The following is a 22,341-nucleotide window of genomic DNA, read 5'->3' on the forward strand; positions in this document are numbered from 1 at the left end:
CATTTGATTTGTTATATTGTCCAATACATGAATATATATATGGTTGAGGGGTGGGCATCTCAACTGTTTCTAAGTATCAAACAGGAGTGGGTAGGGTGACCCTAAGGACTCTCCCTATATTTCATTTGATTAGTTCTCATACATGAATATATATGGTTTAATTTAAAGGTGGGGATCTCGACTGTTTCCAATTTTATCACTGAATCAGATGACTGCAGGGACTCCCCCTATATTTCATTTAATTTAGAATTGGGAATCCCAACTGTTTCAAAATTCTTAAACATGAGGGGTAGGGTGACCACAGGGACTTCCCCTATATTTCATTTGATTTGTTATATAGTCTTATACATGAGTATATATGGTTAAGGGGTGATGAATTTTTCCAAGTTCTCACTCATGAAGGTGTACAGTGACCATAGGGACCCCCTTATAATTTATTTGATTTGTAATATTGTCCCATACATAAATATATATTGTTTAAGATTGTGGATCTCGACCGTTATAAATTCTAAAACAGAAAGGGGTAGAGTGGCCCCACGAACTCCACCTATATTTCATATGATTTGTTATATTGTCCAATACATGAATATATATATTGTTTTGGGGTGGGGATCTTGACCGTTACCAAGTTTTGGTCATTTTGGTTTCTTGTGGATAGTTGTATTATTGCCAATCATACCCCATCTTTTTTTTTTTATATATATATAAGAAACCTGGGAACAGTATATCTATAAAGTCAATATATATGTTCCTGAAGAAACTTCCAGCTATTTTAACTGACCTATCAAAAATACCCCTTGAAATTGCAGCAATACGTTTAACTTGAAAAGCATTTAACATGCATTACCAACATTTATCACAGATAAAAAAAATTATACTGTTACCAGGAACATATATATTGTTAGATAAACTGTCCCCAGCTGTCACTTGTCAATGCTTGTATTGGATTTTGACATTAAAATTGGTGTACAAAATATTTTCTGCTTTTTCTTTCTTTTAAACATTTTTTGTTTTTAATTCTAGTGTTTATATCTATTTACCATGCATATAGCTGTATTTTATTACCTATCTGGATTTTTAAAGTTAAAAAACCCGGGATTACCCTTATCCGCTTCCGGAATCGGATCCGATATTGTAGTCTCGCGGCAGCCATTTTGTTTACAATGTTGTTTTTGACAGAAAGTGAGATACCAATTTACTCGGATTTACACATTATTTATCGGCGATTTTCTGTATAAAGCTAGCGGTTGAACTAATTGAGCATCGCTGTCATGAATAGTAATGATGAAAATAAGTTTGAGATCGATTTTTTAGGAAACTTTGGTAAAAATGTTTGCAAAGTTATGTTTTGATTTTCTTTCAAGGTCCGTCGGGCGTAGCTAGTAATTAAGTAGAAAGTCCGACTGCAAAAGTGGAAGGTCACAGACCCCGGACCACCGCTTATTTGAACCCCTGCGTCCAAATTAAAAAGATACGAAAATTTCGTCTTCTAATTCAAAATTGCCGCCAACAGCGTGATCAGTTGAACTTATATACGTAGTTGACTACGTATTGACGACAAACAATATTCCTATGAGTTTTGCAATTTGGGAAATCTTAACTACTTGTCTTTAGAAATTTTCGTCGATGAAATATTTCATACATTTGTTCTTTGACATCTTAGCCAAAAGCTCAGGGGATAATAAACTACATAAGGATTCCTAATGTGCTCTACTCCCTATGTGCAACTTCAAAACTTTTGGGAAAATCGACGATCATTTAAGGTTTTTCTGGTCATATTTTTGTAATCCAGAATGAAAAGTATGAACAAACTGTCCAAGAAGTTATAAATAATATAGTAGACAGCTAGATAATAACAATGGCACATATTTCAGCATTTATTAAGTAGCACATAAGTCCAGGGTGCTCGCATAAGGCAGCTTAACTGCCTAAAAATGTCACTATTTAATTGGGGTACTTATATCACACAAATGTTGAGTTTTACATGCAATCATTACATTCATTGCTTAATTTGGCCATGGAATTATGTTATTAGGGGAGGCAAATAGGGATGTACATGCAGGAAAATGAATTCAATACCATTACACAATAGACAGCTGTTATTGATTCAAAATTATGTACATGTGCATTTATAGAGAATAATAAGTATCTGTGAACTACATGTTTTATTTATCACAAATCAAATTTATAATTGTGATTCCTACTTTTCTGACATGAACAAAATTTACAAAGATAATCTTAGCAGTACTTTCAATTGTTTTGTCTAATTCAATGTTCAGATTATAAAGAACCACAGAATAACAGTAAGATCTGATGGTATTCTTGAGTTTCAAGATGTGATGATTGTAAGTCTAATAAGTTACACTTTCAACTTAAAAGTGATGGCGTTCCTGATTTTTTACACAGTCTAGCTAGCATAGCAGCCATTTGCAATAATGAATTAACTCCTTCAGCAATCCTCATATGTGTATAACCTATTTCCTGAAATGAAAAAGAAATGGTGCTAAAAAAATATTCATATTTATATCTTTATATATATCTTAACAATATTAATAAGACATTCTGATTTTAAAGTTACAAATATGAAAATTTTTTAACCGGAAGAACTATCTCTGTATGAAAATGTCTAAAATCTCAAATAGAATGAAGATATTTTGCCCTTATTTTGGTATTTTCTTATCTGATGAATATCTTGTAAAATTTTCATCCTAATCAAATTCTAGTTTTGATTGGTTTTTTTGCCAATTCAATGCATTAGCTTAAACACAGTTCACAACAAAACTGTCTCTTAGGTGGGTCTCATTGGGGTCTTAGCATGACACGGGATTGCCGATTTTTTTGTATTAAAGCGTGACACGTGAAATTATTGTGTCACGAAAACGGGAAATGGGGACTTGCGAGACCCGGGAAATGACAAAAAAATGAGAATTGCTTATGTATATAGTGTAAGCGGGATACGGGAATCTGACAAAACAGTAAGCGGGATCAGGGATCGGAACCCCCCAATGAGACCCCCTCTTAGTACAAACTATTATTGCATGGGATATTTTCTAGCATTATACATAAAATTATACATAAGTAAGCGAGGATAAGAAGAAATTTTTCACTTGACAGTATTGCAAAGAAAAAGGACAAATATTGTACTGTAATAGGATTATCATTGCCCATGAATTCGAGTGTCTAATAATTTTGAGGTACCGGGTAATTTAAAATAATTACATGTTGAAGTCAATGTTCTTTTCTGAACCATAGTTTTGTATAACAATTTAAAATAACTTAAACAAAAATTATTCAATCATCAATAGATTGTTTTGAAGTTATTATCAGATTAAGTTGTTAGTTATGCAATAAGGCTGTAATATTTGGCTTGTTACCTTTTGTTCTTTTTATCCTTAACAAGATTACTGAATGGATAACTGGTGTTATTTTTAAAAATTTGACAGTTCAATTGAAATTATTTATGGTGAACTAGGTAAACATGCATGGACATTACAGTAGAATAATCTGGTATTATTTATTCAATTCATTTAAGCTGCATATGTAATCTCATGTAATTAGTTTCATAAAAATATACCTACCAAGCATATGTGAAAAAATAAACTCTACAACTAAAGTACAATTTGATTCACATAATTTGGACAGTCTATGGTATAATCTGAACAAGTTGTTACATAAAATAACAGGAAAACTGTTATTTTGAGAATTTTTACAACAGTTACCTCCTCCTGTCTTGAATTGTGTTGAAATAAGACATGTCCGTTTATGTTCAAAGAAACGATGTCTGTAATTACACCTTTCAGTTATCACAGTTATTTTCACCTGTTGAAACATAAAGAGGGTCAGATACTTTCAAATTTCTGTTAAGATCTCAAGTGTTTTTTTTACATGTTTCCCTTTATATCATTGTTTAGGCATGTAGTGATTTAATACCAATTTCTTGTATTTTGATGATAATTTTATCTTGAATAAAGAAAAAATTGTAAAATCTATTTAACATTTTTTGGGGATTATTTTAGCACTTCTTCAATACTACTAATAAACATTAAATTGTAAAAAAAAACATTCAAAGGAGATAACTGTCAAAATTCCCACAATTACAGTATGCTTGTTTTTTCTCTAATAACTTGTTTAAGCTATACCCTTGACTATTGGCCTTTGAATCAATTCTAACTTGAGATACTCTGGCATACTAGCATTCTTATCTTTATAAATTCTAACTTGAGAAATTCTGGCATGCTGTGATTCTTACCTTTATAAATTCTAACTTGAGAAACTCTGGCATACTACCATTCTTACCTTTATAAATTCTAACTTGAGAAACTCTGGCATGCTGTGATTCTTACCTTTATAAATTCTAACTTGAGAAATTCTGGCATGCTGTGATTCTTACCTTTATAAATTCTAACTTGAGAAATTCTGGCATACTACCATTCTTACCTTTATAAATTCTAACTTGAGAAACTCTGGCATACTACCATTCTTACCTTTATAAATTCTAACTTGAGAAACTCTGGCATGCTGTGATTCTTACCTTTATAAATTCTAACTTGAGAAATTCTGGCATGCTGTGATTCTTACCTTTATAAATTCTAACTTGAGAAACTCTGGCATACTACCATTCTTACCTTTATAAATTCTAACTTGAGAAACTCTGGCATACTACCATTCTTACCTTTATAAATTCTAACTTGAGAAATTCTGCCATGTTGTGATTCTTACGTTTATAAATTCTAACTTGAGAAATTCTGCCATGTTGTGATTCTTACGTTTATAAATTCTAACTTGAGAAACTCTGGCATACTGTGATTCTTACCTTTATAAATTCTAACTTGAGAAATTCTGGCATGCTGTGATTCTTACCTTTATAAATTCTAACTTGAGAAACTCTGGCATGCTGTGATTCTTACCTTTATAAATTCTAACTTGAGAAACTCTGGCATACTACCATTCTTACCTTTATAAATTCTAACTTGAGAAATTCTGGCATGCTGTGATTCTTACCTTTATAAATTCTAACTTGAGAAACTCTGGCATGCTGTGATTCTTACCTTTATAAATTCTAACTTGAGAAATTCTGGCATGCTGTGATTCTTACCTTTATAAATTCTAACTTGAGAAATTCTGGCATGCTGTGATTCTTACCTTTATAAATTCTAACTTGAGAAATTCTGGCATGCTGTGATTCTTACCTTTATAAATTCTAACTTGAGAAATTCTGGCATGCTGTGATTCTTACCTTTATAAATTCTAACTTGAGAAACTCTGGCATGCTGTGATTCTTACCTTTATAAATTCTAACTTGAGAAATTCTGGCATGCTGTGATTCTTACCTTTATAAATTCTAACTTGAGAAATTCTGGCATGCTGTGATTCTTACCTTTATAAATTCTAACTTGAGAAATTCTGGCATGCTGTGATTCTTACCTTTATAAATTCTAACTTGAGAAATTCTGGCATGCTGTGATTCTTACCTTTATAAATTCTAACTTAAGAATTCTGGCATGCTGTGATTCTTACCTTTATAAATTCTAACTTGAGAAACTCTGGCATACTACCATTCTTACCTTTATAAATTCTAACTTGAGAAATTCTGGCATGCTGTGATTCTTACCTTTATAAATTCTAACTTGAGAAATTCTGGCATGCTGTGATTCTTACCTTTATAAATTCTAACTTGAGAAATTCTGGCATGCTGTGATTCTTACCTTTATAAATTCTAACTTAAGAATTCTGGCATGCTGTGATTCTTACCTTTATAAATTCTAACTTGAGAAATTCTGGCATGCTGTGATTCTTACGTTTATAAATTCTAACTTGAGAAACTCTGGCATACTACCATTCTTATCTTTATAAATTCTAACTTGAGAAATTCTGGCATGCTGTGATTCTTACCTTTATAAATTCTAACTTGAGAAATTCTGGCATGCTGTGATTCTTACCTTTATAAATTCTAACTTGAGAAACTCTGGCATGCTGTGATTCTTACCTTTATAAATTCTAACTTGAGAAATTCTGGCATGCTGTGATTCTTACCTTTATAAATTCTAACTTGAGAAATTCTGGCATGCTGTGATTCTTACCTTTATAAATTCTAACTTGAGAAATTCTGGCATGCTGTGATTCTTACCTTTATAAATTCTAATTTGAGAAATTCTGGCATGCTGTGATTCTTACCTTTATAAATTCTAACTTGAGAAATTCTGGCATGCTGTGATTCTTACCTTTATAAATTCTAACTTGAGAAATTCTGGCATGCTGTAATTCTTACCTTTATAAATTCTAACTTGAGAAATTCTGGCATGCTGTGATTCTTACAGACTCTGAACACAATGGTGATAATATCTTCAGGAGAATAGCCAAGTCTCCATAAATGTGCCATTGTTTTGTAAGCTTCATCTATATTACCATTGACACAATGTTGTAACATGTCTTTGATGAGAACAGGATGGGGTTCATCACAAACCTGGAAATAAAGATGTGGTAACAATAAAGCAACAGTAAATTAATTACTGTGGATTGATTTATTTTCGTGGGTATTATTTTTTGTGGATTCCTGAAAACTTGCATATTCATGGATATTTGATTTCTTGGTTTTGACAATCTCTGTATATTTATAAGCCTATTATAAATATGCATTTCATTGAAATTTGATTTTGTGGTTAACCCATACCCATGAAACCCACGAAAATTGGTATCTAACAAATAATAATGAATCAACAGTACTAGGATTGTTTGAACATTCTTCAGTGTCCAGAAACAGGAGGTATTGCCATTAAACACTTTTATTCAAAATATTGCAGAAATGAACAAATTGATAATTCTCTAGTTTTCTAGAGTTATGTCCCTTGAAATATGAAATTAAGAACTGCATTTAGTTCATTTATGGGTCTCTCTATGGTGGTGATAACAAGCTGATGTACATTAGAAAATCGCATAAAAATGAGTTTATCTATTAAAATTATTAAATAGAACTTGGTATTTGAATAAATCATAGATCACTTGAATAAAAAAATATAACAAATGCTCATAATATGGTTAGTGTTTTATGTTATTTAATAAAAATGTCAGCATTTTCCGATAAATATTGGCATCGTAATGGGACATGGATTGGGTGCAAAAGTAAAATTTGTATTATAATCCCTTTATTCAAAATTTATATCATAATGAAAGTTCCAGTTTGTTTTGTGATAGTATCTGCTACAATTTGTAGCTGAAATTAGTATTTTAAGTGCTATAACATTAAAATTATTTCAATTTTGCTATAGCCAGTTTTGCTTGTTACAGTGGTGTCCAACTTTATTGCTGAGAATCCTAATTCAATTTTCAACATGGTATTGTTATAACAGATTGACAAAATGATTTATGAAATCATCTGATATCCGTGTGAATGTATCTTACATATCTAATACTTTTAGTGCATAGATTTATCAGAGTAAACAGTTTTATAATTGTAGGTCATTTCGTGTCCATATTGTAACGATCGATATATAGCAAAAAACAATGACTGTATCACATATTTTGTAAATTAAATTTGACCTTTCACTAAAACCCATCCCAACTTAACCTAATTGAATTAAAATACCACAGATGCTCTGACTGGAATTTCAGAAAGGATTGTTCTATGTTTGTGTCCAGGACTGAAACGTTCGAAACAGGTAACGATCAATGTCTATTTTTATACTGTAATTTGTTTATATGGTTCTGGTTTCACTTTATTCTTTTTAAATTGTTGAGTTTAACTGTTTAAAAAAAAAGATATAAACAAGTTAACCAGATAAAGATGATATGCATTAATAATATTGTAATGATACAGCATATTGGACACAAATAAGTTTACGCTCGTTACACATGGAAACCAGGAAGCAAATTCTTTTGGAAATTTGTAACGATCGTTATACTGTCAGCTGTTTTAATAGTTCAAACGAGTTCAAGGCTTCATTCTATCTATAGAATTACATTGCGTTATGTCAAGTAGTGTTACACATAATTATTTTAAGTTAGAAAAGGTTAGAATGGCAATAAGTACATACTATGTTCGCTCGTTACAGAAAGACACTCACAAATTTACACGATCGTAACATCTGGAAACCAGAAATAAAAAATATGTAACGATCGTAATTTAATCATGTCTTATCTTTAATCAATAAACTAATACAATTAAGCGAACTATTTCTATTTGTATAACTTTTATTAACATATTGAAACAAGATATTATTTTTTGTTTTAAATGATAAGATTATTATTAAATTTACTTTTGGTAACGCTCGTTACAGAAATACATCTTAAAGTTTTAAAGATCGTTACATTTGACACGAAGGCAAACTAATGATCGTTACATGAGACACCAAGCAAAAGTTTCGTTTGAAACGATCGTGATGTGATTATCATACAATTGTATTGATGATTTTTTTCTTACATAACCAATCATTTCCATTCGCGTTTTCAATTCAACGACAAAAATGTCATCGTCTTTAGTTCTACATGTTCAATTATAATAAACCGTGCTTTAATTAATCAAAATAATTAATGTAACGATCGTTTCACGTAGATTCAATTCCTAAGGGCTTTTACAAATTTCAGAGCAATGCTGAAAGTAAAGCTGAGGTCCAGTCGAAGGGAAAAAAACAAAGCAACACCGATACAAAATGAAACAACGACAGTGAAGTTAGAGAAAAAATCTTCCAAACAGAAAATGAAAGAATATAGAGACAGGTTAAAGGAAAATCCAGACACATACAAAGCATATCTAGCATCAGAAGCTGAAAGAAATAGGGCATATAGGGCAAAGTTAGGCGACCAGCAAAGGGAGAGGCAGCGTGAGAAGACCAGAATTCGGGTACAAAAATTCAGAGAAAAGAACAAATCTGCATTGATTTTAAAAACGCCACAAGAGGATGCCTTGGTACAACAAAAAACACCAAAAACGAGACAAAAGGTTAAAGACCAGAGGGAGTATTGGCGAGACAAAAAGAAAGAGCAGAGAAAAAACATGACAGCTCAAAAACGAAGGAGAGTTAATGAAAAAAGAAGATTAAATTATGCCGAAAAGAGAGTTAAAAAACTAACAACAAAAGAAAAAGAAAAGGAAGCAAGAACAATTTCCCCAGGGTACAAAACCAAAGAGGCAGAAAGGAAAGCAGTATACCGCGCTAAACAATCTCTGCCATCTTCACCTAACAAGTTCGCAAGTGTTCTCGCTGGTATTGCTGCATCGGCCACCCCAAGAAAAAGGGCAGCATTGCAAAATGATGGAATCATATTAACACCATCAAAACGACGACGACTGGAAATGTGTAGTCAATCCCTTGCAAAAATAACGGATGAAATTCAAAGTAAAAAATATAAAAGATCGAAGTTGGCATTGAGTAGGAGACGCATTTTAGCATCAAGCATAGTTTGGTCCAGTAACACACACATGAGAAAAAACTATGGTATGTCGTGGGCTTTTGCATACAAATGTTCAAAAATTAAGGGAGTATGGACTGACAAGAAAAGAAGTGACGCCTTGGACGAAGATACAATAAAAAAAGTTGAAGATTTTTTCAGGCAACCGTGTAATTCAAGATGCCTACCGGATAAAAAACATGTGTCAAAGAAGACCATGGAACCAAAAAGAATAATGGAAGTGAGCATTGTAGATACATATGAAAAGTTTAGAGAACAGAATGCAGAATGCAACATCAGTTTCAGTAAATTTTCTTCCCTTCGACCATGCAACGTTAAAACAATGAACAAGAATGCTTTCAATAATTGTTTGTGTGAATACTGCACAAACATTGAACTTAAAGTCAAAGCCATTGAAAAAGTAGTTGGAAACAGAAGCATTGTCAGGAATCGCTATGATATATCTAAAGAAACCCTTTGTTCAAAGGCGCTTAACTCACAGTTCTACCATAAAAAATGTTTGGAAAGAAGGTGCGATAAATGTGGCCCTGAGAAATTTACAAAATCCCTAACTGATGTTTTAAACAAAAAATCAACTACTCTAGAGTGGCACAGATGGGAGAACCAAACTATAATAGACAGAGGGGTGAAAAAGACAAGAAAGATGCTACAGATGAAAAAGAATAACGTTACTCTTTTCATGGCAGAATTAGCAGCCGAAATTGGTCCTTTTAGTGCTCATTTGCATAATGCAGCTTGGCAATACGAGCAATTCAGCACACTTATAAAGAATGTACCTGAGAAGTGGGTTGTTTTTTGCATGGATTTCGCCGAAAATTATACATGTTTGTATCAAGACGAGGCTCAGAGCGCGCACTGGAATCATGGCCAAGTTACCTTGTTTTCAATAGTAGCATACTACCATTGTCAATCGTGTTCAGCTAATATGAATGAAAGTTTGATTTTCATCACTCCAGATAGGAAACATGATAGTCATGCTGTTCATTGTTTCAATACAATAGCAAACGAGTATTTGAAAAGAAAGAACATTGTCATCGACAGACAAATACACTTCTCAGATGGAGCTGCAAGTCAATTCAAATCTAAAACGCCTTTTGAGGATTTGAGAAAAGGATCAGACGACTTTGGATTCCACATCGAAAAGCACTTTTTTGGGTCGAGACATGGAAAAGGTCCATGCGATGGAGAATTTGGGGTTGTAAAAAGAACAGTAGCAAATGCGGTTAAATCTAGAAATACAATAGTTAGAACCGCAGAGGAATTTTATATGTATGCAAAGGGTGCTTTGACAAAACCAAAAGACACCGATGAAAAATGTTGCCACACACAGCGTGCCTTTTTTCTTGTTGAGGAAAAAGACATTCAACGACAAAGACCAGACCGAATTAACGTCAAAGCTATTAAAGATACAAGAAAGAAGCATGGTGTCAAATCTCTAGCTGACGGAACATTGGCAACACGTTTACTTAGCTGCTTTTGTAGAGAATGCACTACACACAATGGCACGTGTATTAACCTACAACATGTTGATGATTGGGAAAGCACATCAAAGAAAAATAAGAGTGTTCCCTTAAACAAAAGGGACTTTGGAAGCAAAAATACAGACAAGACCCAAAAGAGAAATATGATAAAAAAAGATGAGACACAAGGGATAAAATCCAAAAAAAAGAATGACAGTTTAAGGAAAAAAACAAAAGTCCCCCTGAACAAGAAATATGTTAAAAGGACCAAAGATGAGGCTGTTAATGATCGTTTTGATAATGAGTGGCCGAAAGAACGTAGTGCATATTTCCAGATGGTTTTACTTTATTTACAGTCCTCAGAATCATTTGATGACCTTCAGGCAAAATGTATTGAGATTAATGAAAGTCCAATGTTCCACAGTTACCCATTTACAGTCGATAAAGACATTGCTATGGTGACTCATAACCTTGCTGCAGACAGGCAAGCAATAGATTGTATGCCTAGAGACGGACTTGAATTATTCAGCTCAATGTTACCAGTTTGCGTTATTGGAGATGGAAATTGCCTCCCTAGGTCTGCTAGTGTCGCCTGCTTTGGCAATGAAACTGCCCACAAAGAAATAAGAGCGCGTATCGTGGTGGAAATGTGTTTGTATAAGCACCAATATGTTGATAACGAATACCTAAATAAAGGTGTTGATTTACCTCAAAAAGAAGCTAAGAATCTTGTAAAAACATATGCAATGTTTTCGGAAAAATACACACCCGGCGACAAACTTACCAATGAAGTCATTAGCAGAATTTATGACGCTGAAGTTTCTGAGATTGTCAAATGTGGCATATTTATGGGAATTTGGCAGTTATTTGCATTGTCATCATGTGCAAATACTAGAATGTATTCTGTATACCCAGATTTAGGAGCCCAATTACCAAGGCTTACACTCAACAGACAAATTTTGCCGAGAAATAACCTGATACAAAGCTCAAGTAAAGAAACTCCTTTTGTCATCATGTGGAGCTCTACAAGAACCGATATGACCAAACACAACTGGGTTCCAAATCACTTTGTTCCCCTAATACCTTCATATCATCTAAAAACTCCAGAAGTTGACATAGACTTTCTTGAGGATGGGGACGAAGCGTTCTCTTTGGATGACAGTGTTATGATGACACTATTGCAGACTGTGACCAAGTAAGTAGCTCGCATTGCTGTTAGTTTGGAAAATGTCAAAAATGAATCAAAACACTCAATTATATCGTAAACTGCCTTTTATATTATTATATCAAACCAATAATTCAAAAAATGGCATGTTTCCTAACACACATGTACAGTCACTTAAATTGATACTATGCATTATAACAAACAGTTCAAACAATTAAATCAGTGCAGGGGTATTTGTCAAGGCTTTAAGAGAATATGAAACAGACATACATATATATATATATATATATATATATATTACTTGTAATGAGATAATAATGCAAGACAGTGGGAAAACTTATATATATAATCTTTAAATATTGAAAAAAAAGCTATTAAATCTTTATATTGTTTCCTTTTTCAGTGTCGAATTTGATGACAATAATGGTGTGGTTAATGATAAAAACACAGCCATCAATGGCACAACTGTTGATGAACCCTGCGACATCAATGGCATAACTGATGGTGAACCCCAAGACATCAATGGTTCAACTATTGTTGAGACCCAAGACATCAACGTCACAACTGGGAATGAACCCCAAGAAATCAATGGTACAACTTGTGCTGAGACCCAACACATCAATGGCACTGGTGATGAACCCCAAGACATCAAGTGCACAACTGATGGTGAACCCCAAGACATTAATTGCCCAACTGTTGAAGATAACCAAAACATCAATGGCGCAACTGACGGTGAACCCCAAGACATCAATGTCACAACTGATGGTGAACCCAAAGACATCAACGGCACAACTGTTCGAGATACCCAAAACATCAATGGCGCTACTAGTGTTGACATCACAGATATCAATGGTGCACCTGGTGATGAGTTCCAAGACACCAATGATACAACTGGTGGTGAGCCCGAAGACATTAATGGCACAACTGGTGATGAGACCCAAGACATCAATGGCACAACTGATGGAGAAAGCCAAAATGTCAATGGCACAACTAGTGATAAGACCAAAGACACAACTGTTGGAGAGACCCAAAACAATGCCACAACTGGTGATGAGCCACTGGACATCAATGGCACAACTTGTGTTGAGACCCAAAACATCGAAGGCACACCTGCCAATGAGACCCAAAACATTAATGGCACAACTTGTGGTGAGACCCAAAACATCAATGGCGCAACTGGTGATGAGCCCAAAAACATCAAAACCAAAACTGGTGATGAGCACCAAGACATCAATGGCACAACTGGTGATGTACCCCAAGACACCAATGGCACGTCCGGTGTTGAGCTCCAAGACATCAATGGTACATTTGTTGATGAGCCCCAAGACATCAATGTCACACCTGTTGATGAAACCAAATTCATCACTGCCACAACTGGTGATGAGCCCCAAGACATCAATGGCACAACTGTTGATGAACCCCAAGTTACCACTGCAATAACTGGTGATGAACCCCAAGACATCAATGATACCACAGATGAGCACAACACATGCATCAATAGATTGCCACATGATAAGAACACAGGAATTAATGGAACCACAAGTGATGAGCACAAAACATTCAATTGTAGAAAAGAGGATGACCAACACAGGTGAGACTTTTAAATAGTTAAAGATTTTATCACTCATAATTAAAAGATAGACAATTTAGATTTATATATTTAAATGATAAATTCTTTTGTTGTTTATTTGTCATGTGCATTGTTAATATAGATACATCCTACAAAAACATTTTTTATTCATTTTTCTTTTTCATTTTCTCATATCATTCATGATCTCAGCATATTCATCAAGCTTTATTTGATTTTAATTTCTCACCATTTCACTATTAATGCATATATTCATGTTCTCACCAATCACATTATCACCACTCACAGCTATCAGATCACAGGAACATATCTACTTGTTGCTCATGGTGCAATTAGTTTTCCAGTTGTTGTAAGTTGAATGGATCCAAAATAACAAAACCTTAGTCCACCCTAAGTACACATGGCGGAAATTAATACAATTGCATGGTGCTTTGTTCAGCATGTTGATAGCATGAAGGTTTAACTTATTGTTTTATAGTCATAAGCAATTTAACATCATGCATATATGTAAAATAAGAAACTTTTTTTCTGAAATAGAGGAGTATACGTACTTTGATAGAACAACAAAATTTCATGAACAATTTTAAAAGCTTATGTTTTTTTTTTTAAATTGGGTTGCAAATTCACATAAGTAATGCTATACATTGTGAAGTTTAAATGGCTAATTCATTATATTCTTTTTTCATTCATTGGTTCAATCTCAAACAGAACAAATGCCTTCCAATATGAATGTTATATTATACAGGTTACAGAATGGCCATGGGTCAAGTTTTATTCAAAAAAGAGTCCAACTAATAAGGCATGTACTTGGTGGATAGAGAATGAGCAACAGTATATTATATCCAATGATGAAGTGATAAAGAAACTTTTGCCACCTACTATCCAAATGAAGGGACGTCGGAAATATTACAGCTTTAATGGTAATTAGCCATCTGCTAAACAAATAATATTATACTATTTATACACAAGTTCCACGTTTGGAACTGAAAAGCCTACCTTTCCGATTACCTGATTCAATCAGTTTCACTTGTTACAGAGTGTCCTGAAGTCGGTCCAGACCTTTCTTTTAAATTACCATCATTGTGGTCAGTTTATTGTCTAATTCTTCCGATTTTTAAGTCGTTTTATTCGGTGTCTTTGAATTTCTCTTAAGCTTTCACACAGAAGGTAAGCACAATAAATGAACAAATTCAATACTTTGTCACGGATATATATGTGTTTTAAGTTAAATGAAATGGAAATTGATTACATGATTGAAACAAAAACATCTTATGAATATGTAATATATTTCTTTTATTTTTCAGGTTTATAAGAAGAACAAAAAGGAGAAATGCAGTCATGACTTTGGGATATGTCACAATTAAAAAATCAACTATATATCAATATTTTATTTTTCTTCTGATTAAAGTACATTAAAAACAAACGCTTAAAGTTAGGAAACTATCTATACATATATTTGTAATGAATATCAGGGAATCACAATATCATACTAAAGGGCAAGAACGGATATGGTGAACATTACCCTGACATAAAATTGAAATATTTACATAACATAGTTGCAACGTGTATATGATTCTTTGTAAATCACATAAAAACGCTGTAACGTTAAGCAGAACACTTGCAGACTTCATAAATTCGCAAAACATTACTGTTATTTACATAGTGGTTAAAAATTAGCAAAGTTTTTTGATAACGATTGTTACATTGTGTCCAAAAATAATGAAAAAATGGGTTTCAACATAAGCAATTTTATATTTCATCATGTTTTCAGTTTTTATATCATTTACATTTTTGATTTGGTTTATGAATAATTCGATTAGATATTGAAATAAACTTGTATATTCACTTATCATTTGGACACTTAATGTAACCTTCGTTATTCGTGTCCACTGTAACATACGTTATCATATTCAGAAAATTAAAAAGTTTGATATATTCCAATCATTAAATCAATAGATTGATGTTTTAAGATACTAGTTTAGATAATACTCTATCAACAAATATTATACAAGGGATAAAAATATTCAGAGCTAAAGCGACACAATGAAAAAAGAGTAAGGACGTGGAGTACTTTTAAATCAGGTGCATTAAATGCGCTTTAAATTTTCTCAAATCAATAATACAATATATGAGGAAAAGAAAACTTGTTGCTGGATCCTAGATAAACACTTTTCACTCAAAAACCAAGCTTAATTATAGTAATAGCTACTACTACATGTATTTGTTGGAAACCATGTAACAAGCGTTACTCTGATAATGACTAGCATTAAAACAGGTAAATAAATAATATCCGACTTTAAACTATCTTTTTGTCAATTAAGTTGGACTATCGATTGGTTTAACTATAAGAAAAAAGTACAGATATCATATTTTCTTTCATTTTTTAAAATGCTATGAATGTCCCAGGTTTTGTTATCACCACCATAGAATGACCCTTATATCAGAACTTTTTCTAAAAACTGAAAAGAAACATTTTTATTATAATTGTCTACACATCCCGATTGATTACAGTGTTTTTATTTTATCCATGAAAATAATGATTAATGACCGTCTTCTAACTGCATAAGAAAGTACACACGATTTAAACAGAAATTATGACATTATAATATGCAGCTTTTTCACAAATGATGGAAACCCCTGAATTAAGGCAGTTAAGTTTATATAATTTCTGATGTGAAAACATCTTAACAGCCAAACGATTTTTTGATAAGCTAATAGAAATGTTTCAGTCGTTTCATGATGAGGTGTCCTCATACCGTTTCAATCCATAATGTACTCAAATGTTGATAGGACAAGGAAAATATAATAAATTAATAAAATATTATATTTGTTAAGATTTGTTTGTACAAGTAACAGTGGTCTTCATTCTTATGTGGCGCTATTAATGAATCTTATTGTCCCAAGACCATTGTCAAGTTGTTTAAAATATTCAAAACTAGTTACCAAAATTCCCCTGTATCTTTGTCTATTGGACTTTTATTCATGCAAATTAAAGAAACTCCCAAGACTTCCTTCAATATATAAATCACTTACCTTGAAAACATTTTCACTATTAACATGACCAAAGCCTTGAAATGTTGATTGTATATTGTTTAATGCCTGTAAAGATATGTAAACATAATAATAATTTCTCTTGTAAAATCATTTTACTCAATATCTAAATTTTGCTGCTCCAAATAAGGTTTTCCCTGTATAAGTTAAGGATGTACTTAGGTGAGGTTTTGAAATTTGTGTCAAATGTTTGGACTCCTTGGTGTTTTTCCATACAATACAATGTAAAATATTTTGCCCCATAACACCCATTCATTTTTTCATATAAAACTTAATAGGTCATGAAATATCATTTACCAAGTTTTTAGAAGATTCTTGATTTTCTTTCTTTTGTCTTGAGACCCAAATAATACCGATGCAAATACAAGGTAAAGTCTGAGTCAGCCTTTTCCCGCCATATTTTAAATCTCATATATCTCGGAAAAAGAAGGTCCTTGACCCATCAATATTTTTAGCTTAAATCTTTATCCTTAATTGATGCTCTACCAACTTATAGTATCAATTTTAATTTCTCAAATTTTCACCTAACCTCACCTAAGTATATCCTTAAACCAATGTAACTCAAACATTTTTTGTCAAACGAAGATATATATTTTCTGCAATGTATATTAGCATGTAATTCAGTGCTTCTCATTGTTCAAGGTTGTATGGTGACATTAAAAGGCTTTTTTCCTTTCTTATTTGAACTAAAATGGATAGATGAATCATACTACATCTGTTTATTGTTATATTGTAATGAAAGAATATTTATTTAATTATAATCATGAATTTCCATGTGATTTAACTGTTGATTGGCTTTACACTGATGTACTGAAAATATACATGGACAATGCCAATATTAAACAATATATATGAGGGTCTAAGACAGAATCCCGTGATTTTAAGGTAGAAAAAAATAATAGACTTTTAAGCATCTTGACCTAAATACACATGAAAAACCTTTTAACTTATAAGCAAGAAAATCTGTCTTTTTTTAAATTTCTGTACCCTTGTGTGGCTTGTACATGTTGTAAATGTAAATATAAGAAGATGTGGTATGATTGCTGTAATGAGACAACTCTCCACAAGAACTCTTTTCAGGAAAATTTTACTGGTCCAACTATTTTTTTACTGACTCACAAGATAGGACTTGTTGCACATGATTAACTTTTAAGACTTTATATATTTGAGAATATAGGACAATAAATGTTACAATGTAGAAACAAAGTGAAATACAATCCTAAATTCATTGATACATTTACAAAAAAATAATCAAATTTGTTTGGTACTTCATCCCATCCAGCAGTTAATACAACACATTCTATTTTAAGAAGGAAACCTCACCTGTCTCATATCACCCTGTGCTGTAAACACAATAGCCTCTAATCCATCATCAGTATAGCTGACTTTTTCTTCTTCACACACTTCTAATAATCTCTTAAGCACCTGTTGGTCTGTTAGTTTGGAATATCTCAGTACTGCACATCTGGACTGTATTGGTTCTGTTATTGTTAGCAATTGTAATTGTAAGCAATGTAAAATAACCATGAGAATATAACAAAAACAACTGGAAAGCTGAGGCTAATGAGTCTTTTATTACAGAAGCTTTCTTGCATTCTCTTATAACTTTCTCTAATTACTTTAAAACTTTTATCATTTGTTGGACATCTATTTTTTGTCTAAATTTGTCGGACTTTAAATTAATCTTAAAATTCTTGAAATATCTCCCCTTATGCTTCTACAAAAAACATTTGCCTTCAAAACATGCTGATTTTTTTTTTCTTTCTGGTCTGCCAACTTCCTTTTTATAAATTTAAGAGTACAAACCTTTACCTCAAGAACTTAAAGAAATATTGTGTGCACAGGTGGTAAGTAACTACAAAGCCATACAAATTTCTGTGGAGACATGTAAATAGGCAGAATTTAACAAAATTATTTCCAGTGCCCATGAAACTATACTTATAAATAGTAAGGATTCCTTTAAAAGAAATACAACAAAACACTCTATTAGAGCAATGTAATCATGAGAAATTCAAGAATGGAAACAAATTTCTTTCCAACTTGTAAAAGTTATAGAAATCTTAATGACTATGGGAGATTGCTCTGCATCCAAAAATTATTACCTGGACATTCTTATCACTGTTAATAATTTAACATAATAAAACTACTTTCTGGAATTAACTTTAAAATAAATTAAGTTTATACATATTTATAAAATGAGATTGATATAGTATACATATTACCTATTATTTTATCTGAAGCATTACAAGCTAAGGCAAATCTAGTTGTTTTTGAGTAAATTTCCATTGTTCTTCTTAAAGCTTGCTGGGCACCATCAGTCATACTGAAAACATATAATAACATATATATGCTTTTCTCAGGTCTTATTTGATTCAATAAAACAAGAAAACCATGTGGCACTTATCTTCAAGCTAAAATGCCATCAATCTAGTCCATCTTGTTTATCATAGTATAACTGTTTGGGCAAAACAATGTGAAGACAGATTATATCAGTTCAAATGAGCCATTTGAAGATAGTTGTTTCAATGTTTATCAACATTGTAAAACTGCATAGTACATGTGGAGCATACCAAAGCAATTAATGTAAATAATAGTCATATTTTTTATTATCAATGACTTTAGATTTAGATTTCCAACTCCTTAAACTTTTTTCATGAGTAATCAACTTTTACTTTATGTTATACAACCCATCAACATTTTATTTATATTTTGTATAAGTGTCCTATAACAGTAAAAGGAAGGTATACTGAGCGCACAATCATTTCAATGTTGTAAAAGGAGAGTTTATACCACATAATACAAGATGAGTTTGAATTAAACCTAAAATTATTACAATTTTTTTCTCTTTTCAGTTAATTTTTCTGTTTCTGTTAAAAGTCTTACCTGTCTGCCTCATCTAAAATGACTATTTTGTGGCGACCTTTAGGCAAGGTTACTTTCTGTTGGGCAAACATTTTAATTTTGTTTCTCACCACATCAATACCTCTGTAGAATAAGAAACATGTATAAATAAAAATTTAATAGAAAAAAAAAATATATAGAAGATTCAATCCAACAATATGGTTCGTATATTACAATTCTGCACCAAAATATTTTCAACTTTTATTCCCAATATTGCAACATTCTTATTTCTAAACAAAGTTTTTCAAGAACTTGTAAGTCTGAATAAAATTGTGATAGTCTTGGGAATCAGATAAGTACAAAAATGTAGCAAAATGTGCAGAATATTACGATAAATTCATTACAATGCATTATTATTCTTGGAATTTAATGTTCACAGATTTTGTAGGAAAAGGTTCAAACAAACTTAGAGATCCAGATCAATGATACAACATGTACAACTAAATGCTCTATTGTAGCCCTACAACATTCTTAGGTTACTTTCTAGACTACTTTTAACATTGAATGACACCTAGTCTTTAATAGTACACTTTTATGTTCCTGTCTTTATTAGTACACTTTTGTACTCAATTGTTGAATCCATATCTATTTAAATGAGAACTCTGCCTGATGATTCTCAACAAAATCAAAGCTTTCTCTTTCAGTGTGTTTTTTGCTGTGCTTTTACATTTTTTGTGTCATGGATGAATACAATACCCCATATCCTTTAGTTTTTGTATTATACATCATTTCATTAATCAAGAGAAGTGAAAGATTGGGAAATGGATTGCCTTTTCATTATTTAGTCCTTTTCTCAGTAAGACAGGTTAGCTCTTTGAATCACTTCCTTAGACACTACAGGCAATTATTTACTCTTCCTTTTCTTCATTACCTTTCATTAGATGCATTTAGTTCAAGTACTGCATCTCTGAATGAGGTTCCCAACAGGGCTCTGGCTAAACACAGAATACTTGTTGTTTTTCCAGTTCCAGGAGGACCCTGCAAATAGAAATAAACTGACAATGCTAAGAATTGTATTGATTAAATTGAAAGCTTTTTCGAAAACATTTCATATCAAATCATGAAAGTGTAAAATCAACATGTTAATGTAAGTAACTACCAAGTCAAGTGTTTTTAAAAAATTATATATCATGAGCAATTTTACAGCTTACTGTTTGTCATGGTCCCACTGTTTGGAGGTTCATGGTCACAGGCGGCATGTTAATGGTTGTGTAAAAACAGATGTTCATCTTTGGTAGGTACATGCATATTTTTTGTTTTTTTAGATAAATGACTCACTGATACTACCTCTACTGGCTATCAATCCACTGGCTATCAATCCCTTACACAGTCTGTCACTGATAATAACCAAATGTTTATTTTTTCATATTTAGCATCCAATACATTTTTATTCATCACTTAAAAAACTTAAAAGCTTAAATTACCGCTATTATGATGTTTGGCACATTTCCCTCTCTAGCAAATACTTCTAGTCGGCTAATTGTTTCATCATTACCAACAATGCTGTGTAATTTGACTGGTCTGTATTTTTCAACCCTGTAAAATAAATTAAATTGGACTAACTGTATAAAAGAAATAGCTCAATAGGTATTTTAGTAAAATGAGTCATACATGTAATTCATGTACATAATGTATATTCATTTGTAAAGAACAAATTTTAAGTTGATTTTTTTACTTCAGGCCTAAAAAAAAAAATATTTGTATTTCTGCAAACCATATTTACCTAATATTGATCTTTCACTGATTAAACCTATTTAAACAGTGCTTCTCTTCCATCTTTGGGCCAGGTGAGCTAAAACATTGATTGATTTTGACCAATCACATTGGTTTTTTTTCTAATGACAGTAACATTTATACCATTTTAACCTAACTGTAGCCGAAAATGGCTGTCTGACACCTGACGGTATGTCAACGTATATTTGTTCCACCTGACAGAAGTTCCAGTGGAAACTTTATTATAAACAATGTCATAATACCTGTACCTGTTGGAACAACTATTCTATACTATTTATTCCGTTAGGAACATCTACTGTAATATTTATTCCTGTGGAAATAATATTCCAGAATAGTTTTTCCATTTAGAACTTATATTATGAAGGAACTTCTATTCCGTGACAGGTAAAGGGAATTGCTACCCATGAAAGGCCCTGATGTCATTTAATCATTTCCGCCTGGGATGTATATATGGTACTTGTTCCTGTTGTATTATAATATTCGAAAATAGAATGGAGCAAAGAAGTATATTTTCGGTAATCTTATCTGATCCTCTGGTTAGCAGCCTTAATTTCTTGAGTCTTCAAGCCAGACGCTCATTTTTTTTAACATTTGAGTTTGATTATCCCAATTTAAGGCTTTCAGAGAATTTAACAAGCCTAAAAGAAATTTTGCAAACCAATGCTGTCGTACTCGTGGTTAAGCGTGAAGACTTGGTTAATTTTCAGAGGGGAATACAGATCATCTCCAGGTACATGTACTTTTTCATACAATATGAATATGCCTTCAATATTATGTGTAATATTTCATAATTTTCTGTCTTACCAAGGCATTTCATATGTAGTTTTTGGAGTAGGCTTCTGGGGAACTGCCTCTTCTGTCTCCATTTCTTGTGTTTCTGCCATGACTTATGGTTTTAAATGATACTGCACAAATCTGTCAGATCAATAACAATAAATTGTGTGTTATAAAATTTGCCGCGAATTCTACCGGAAATAATCAAATTCTTGTAGTGTCAAACAAAGACGGTCATCGATAGTTTCCGTAATTTCTTCTTC

General features: G+C 32.3%; 2 protein-coding genes across 3 annotated transcripts; one reads left to right on the plus strand and one right to left on the minus strand.

Annotated features, from left to right (window-relative positions):
• Positions 1–1,950: 1,950 nt before the first annotated feature.
• LOC134699208 (replication factor C subunit 2-like) lies at positions 1,951–22,302 on the minus strand. 2 transcript variants are annotated; one of them, XM_063560815.1, is made up of 10 exons: positions 22,109–22,302; positions 20,995–21,106; positions 20,442–20,548; positions 19,553–19,654; positions 18,892–18,992; positions 17,993–18,150; positions 16,652–16,717; positions 6,316–6,463; positions 6,128–6,174; positions 1,951–2,481 (listed from the first exon to the last, which is right to left on the minus strand). In XM_063560815.1, the coding sequence occupies exons 1-10, from the start codon at positions 22,186–22,188 to the stop codon at positions 2,368–2,370; spliced, it is 1,035 nt and encodes a 344-aa protein (XP_063416885.1). In that variant the 5' UTR covers positions 22,189–22,302; the 3' UTR covers positions 1,951–2,367. The 2 variants fall into 2 exon arrangements, with proteins under 2 accessions (XP_063416885.1, XP_063416884.1); XM_063560814.1 differs by lacking the exon at positions 6,128–6,174 and having other exon boundaries at positions 1,952–2,481; positions 6,269–6,463.
• LOC134699263 (uncharacterized) lies at positions 7,543–16,052 on the plus strand. The gene is made up of 5 exons (XM_063560872.1): positions 7,543–7,655; positions 8,581–12,060; positions 12,434–13,621; positions 14,364–14,538; positions 14,923–16,052. Exons 2-4 carry the CDS (start codon positions 8,585–8,587, stop codon positions 14,434–14,436), a joined length of 4,737 nt encoding a protein of 1,578 aa, XP_063416942.1. The 5' UTR covers positions 7,543–7,655; positions 8,581–8,584; the 3' UTR covers positions 14,437–14,538; positions 14,923–16,052.
• Positions 22,303–22,341: the final 39 nt, after the last annotated feature.

This window comes from Mytilus trossulus, unplaced genomic scaffold (genome assembly GCF_036588685.1).
Source record: "Mytilus trossulus isolate FHL-02 unplaced genomic scaffold, PNRI_Mtr1.1.1.hap1 h1tg000050l__unscaffolded, whole genome shotgun sequence".
Lineage (NCBI taxonomy): Eukaryota > Metazoa > Mollusca > Bivalvia > Mytilida > Mytilidae > Mytilus > Mytilus trossulus.

Coding starts and splice junctions, on each gene's coding strand:
- LOC134699263 (XM_063560872.1), top strand. CDS start 8,585: ATGCTGAAAGTAAAGCTGAGGTCCAGTCGAAGGGAAAAAAACAAAGCA. Junction 12,061..12,433: donor CTATTGCAGACTGTGACCAA/GTAAGTAGCTCG, acceptor TTCCTTTTTCAG/TGTCGAATTTGATGACAATA. Junction 13,622..14,363: donor AAAGAGGATGACCAACACAG/GTGAGACTTTTA, acceptor TATATTATACAG/GTTACAGAATGGCCATGGGT.
- LOC134699208 (XM_063560815.1), bottom strand. CDS start 22,188: ATGGCAGAAACACAAGAAATGGAGACAGAAGAGGCAGTTCCCCAGAAG. Junction 20,549..20,994: donor TGCCAAACATCATAATAGCG/GTAATTTAAGCT, acceptor TTCTATTTGCAG/GGTCCTCCTGGAACTGGAAA. Junction 6,175..6,315: donor CACCATTGTGTTCAGAGTCT/GTAAGAATCACA, acceptor GAATTTATAAAG/GTAAGAATCACAGCATGCCA.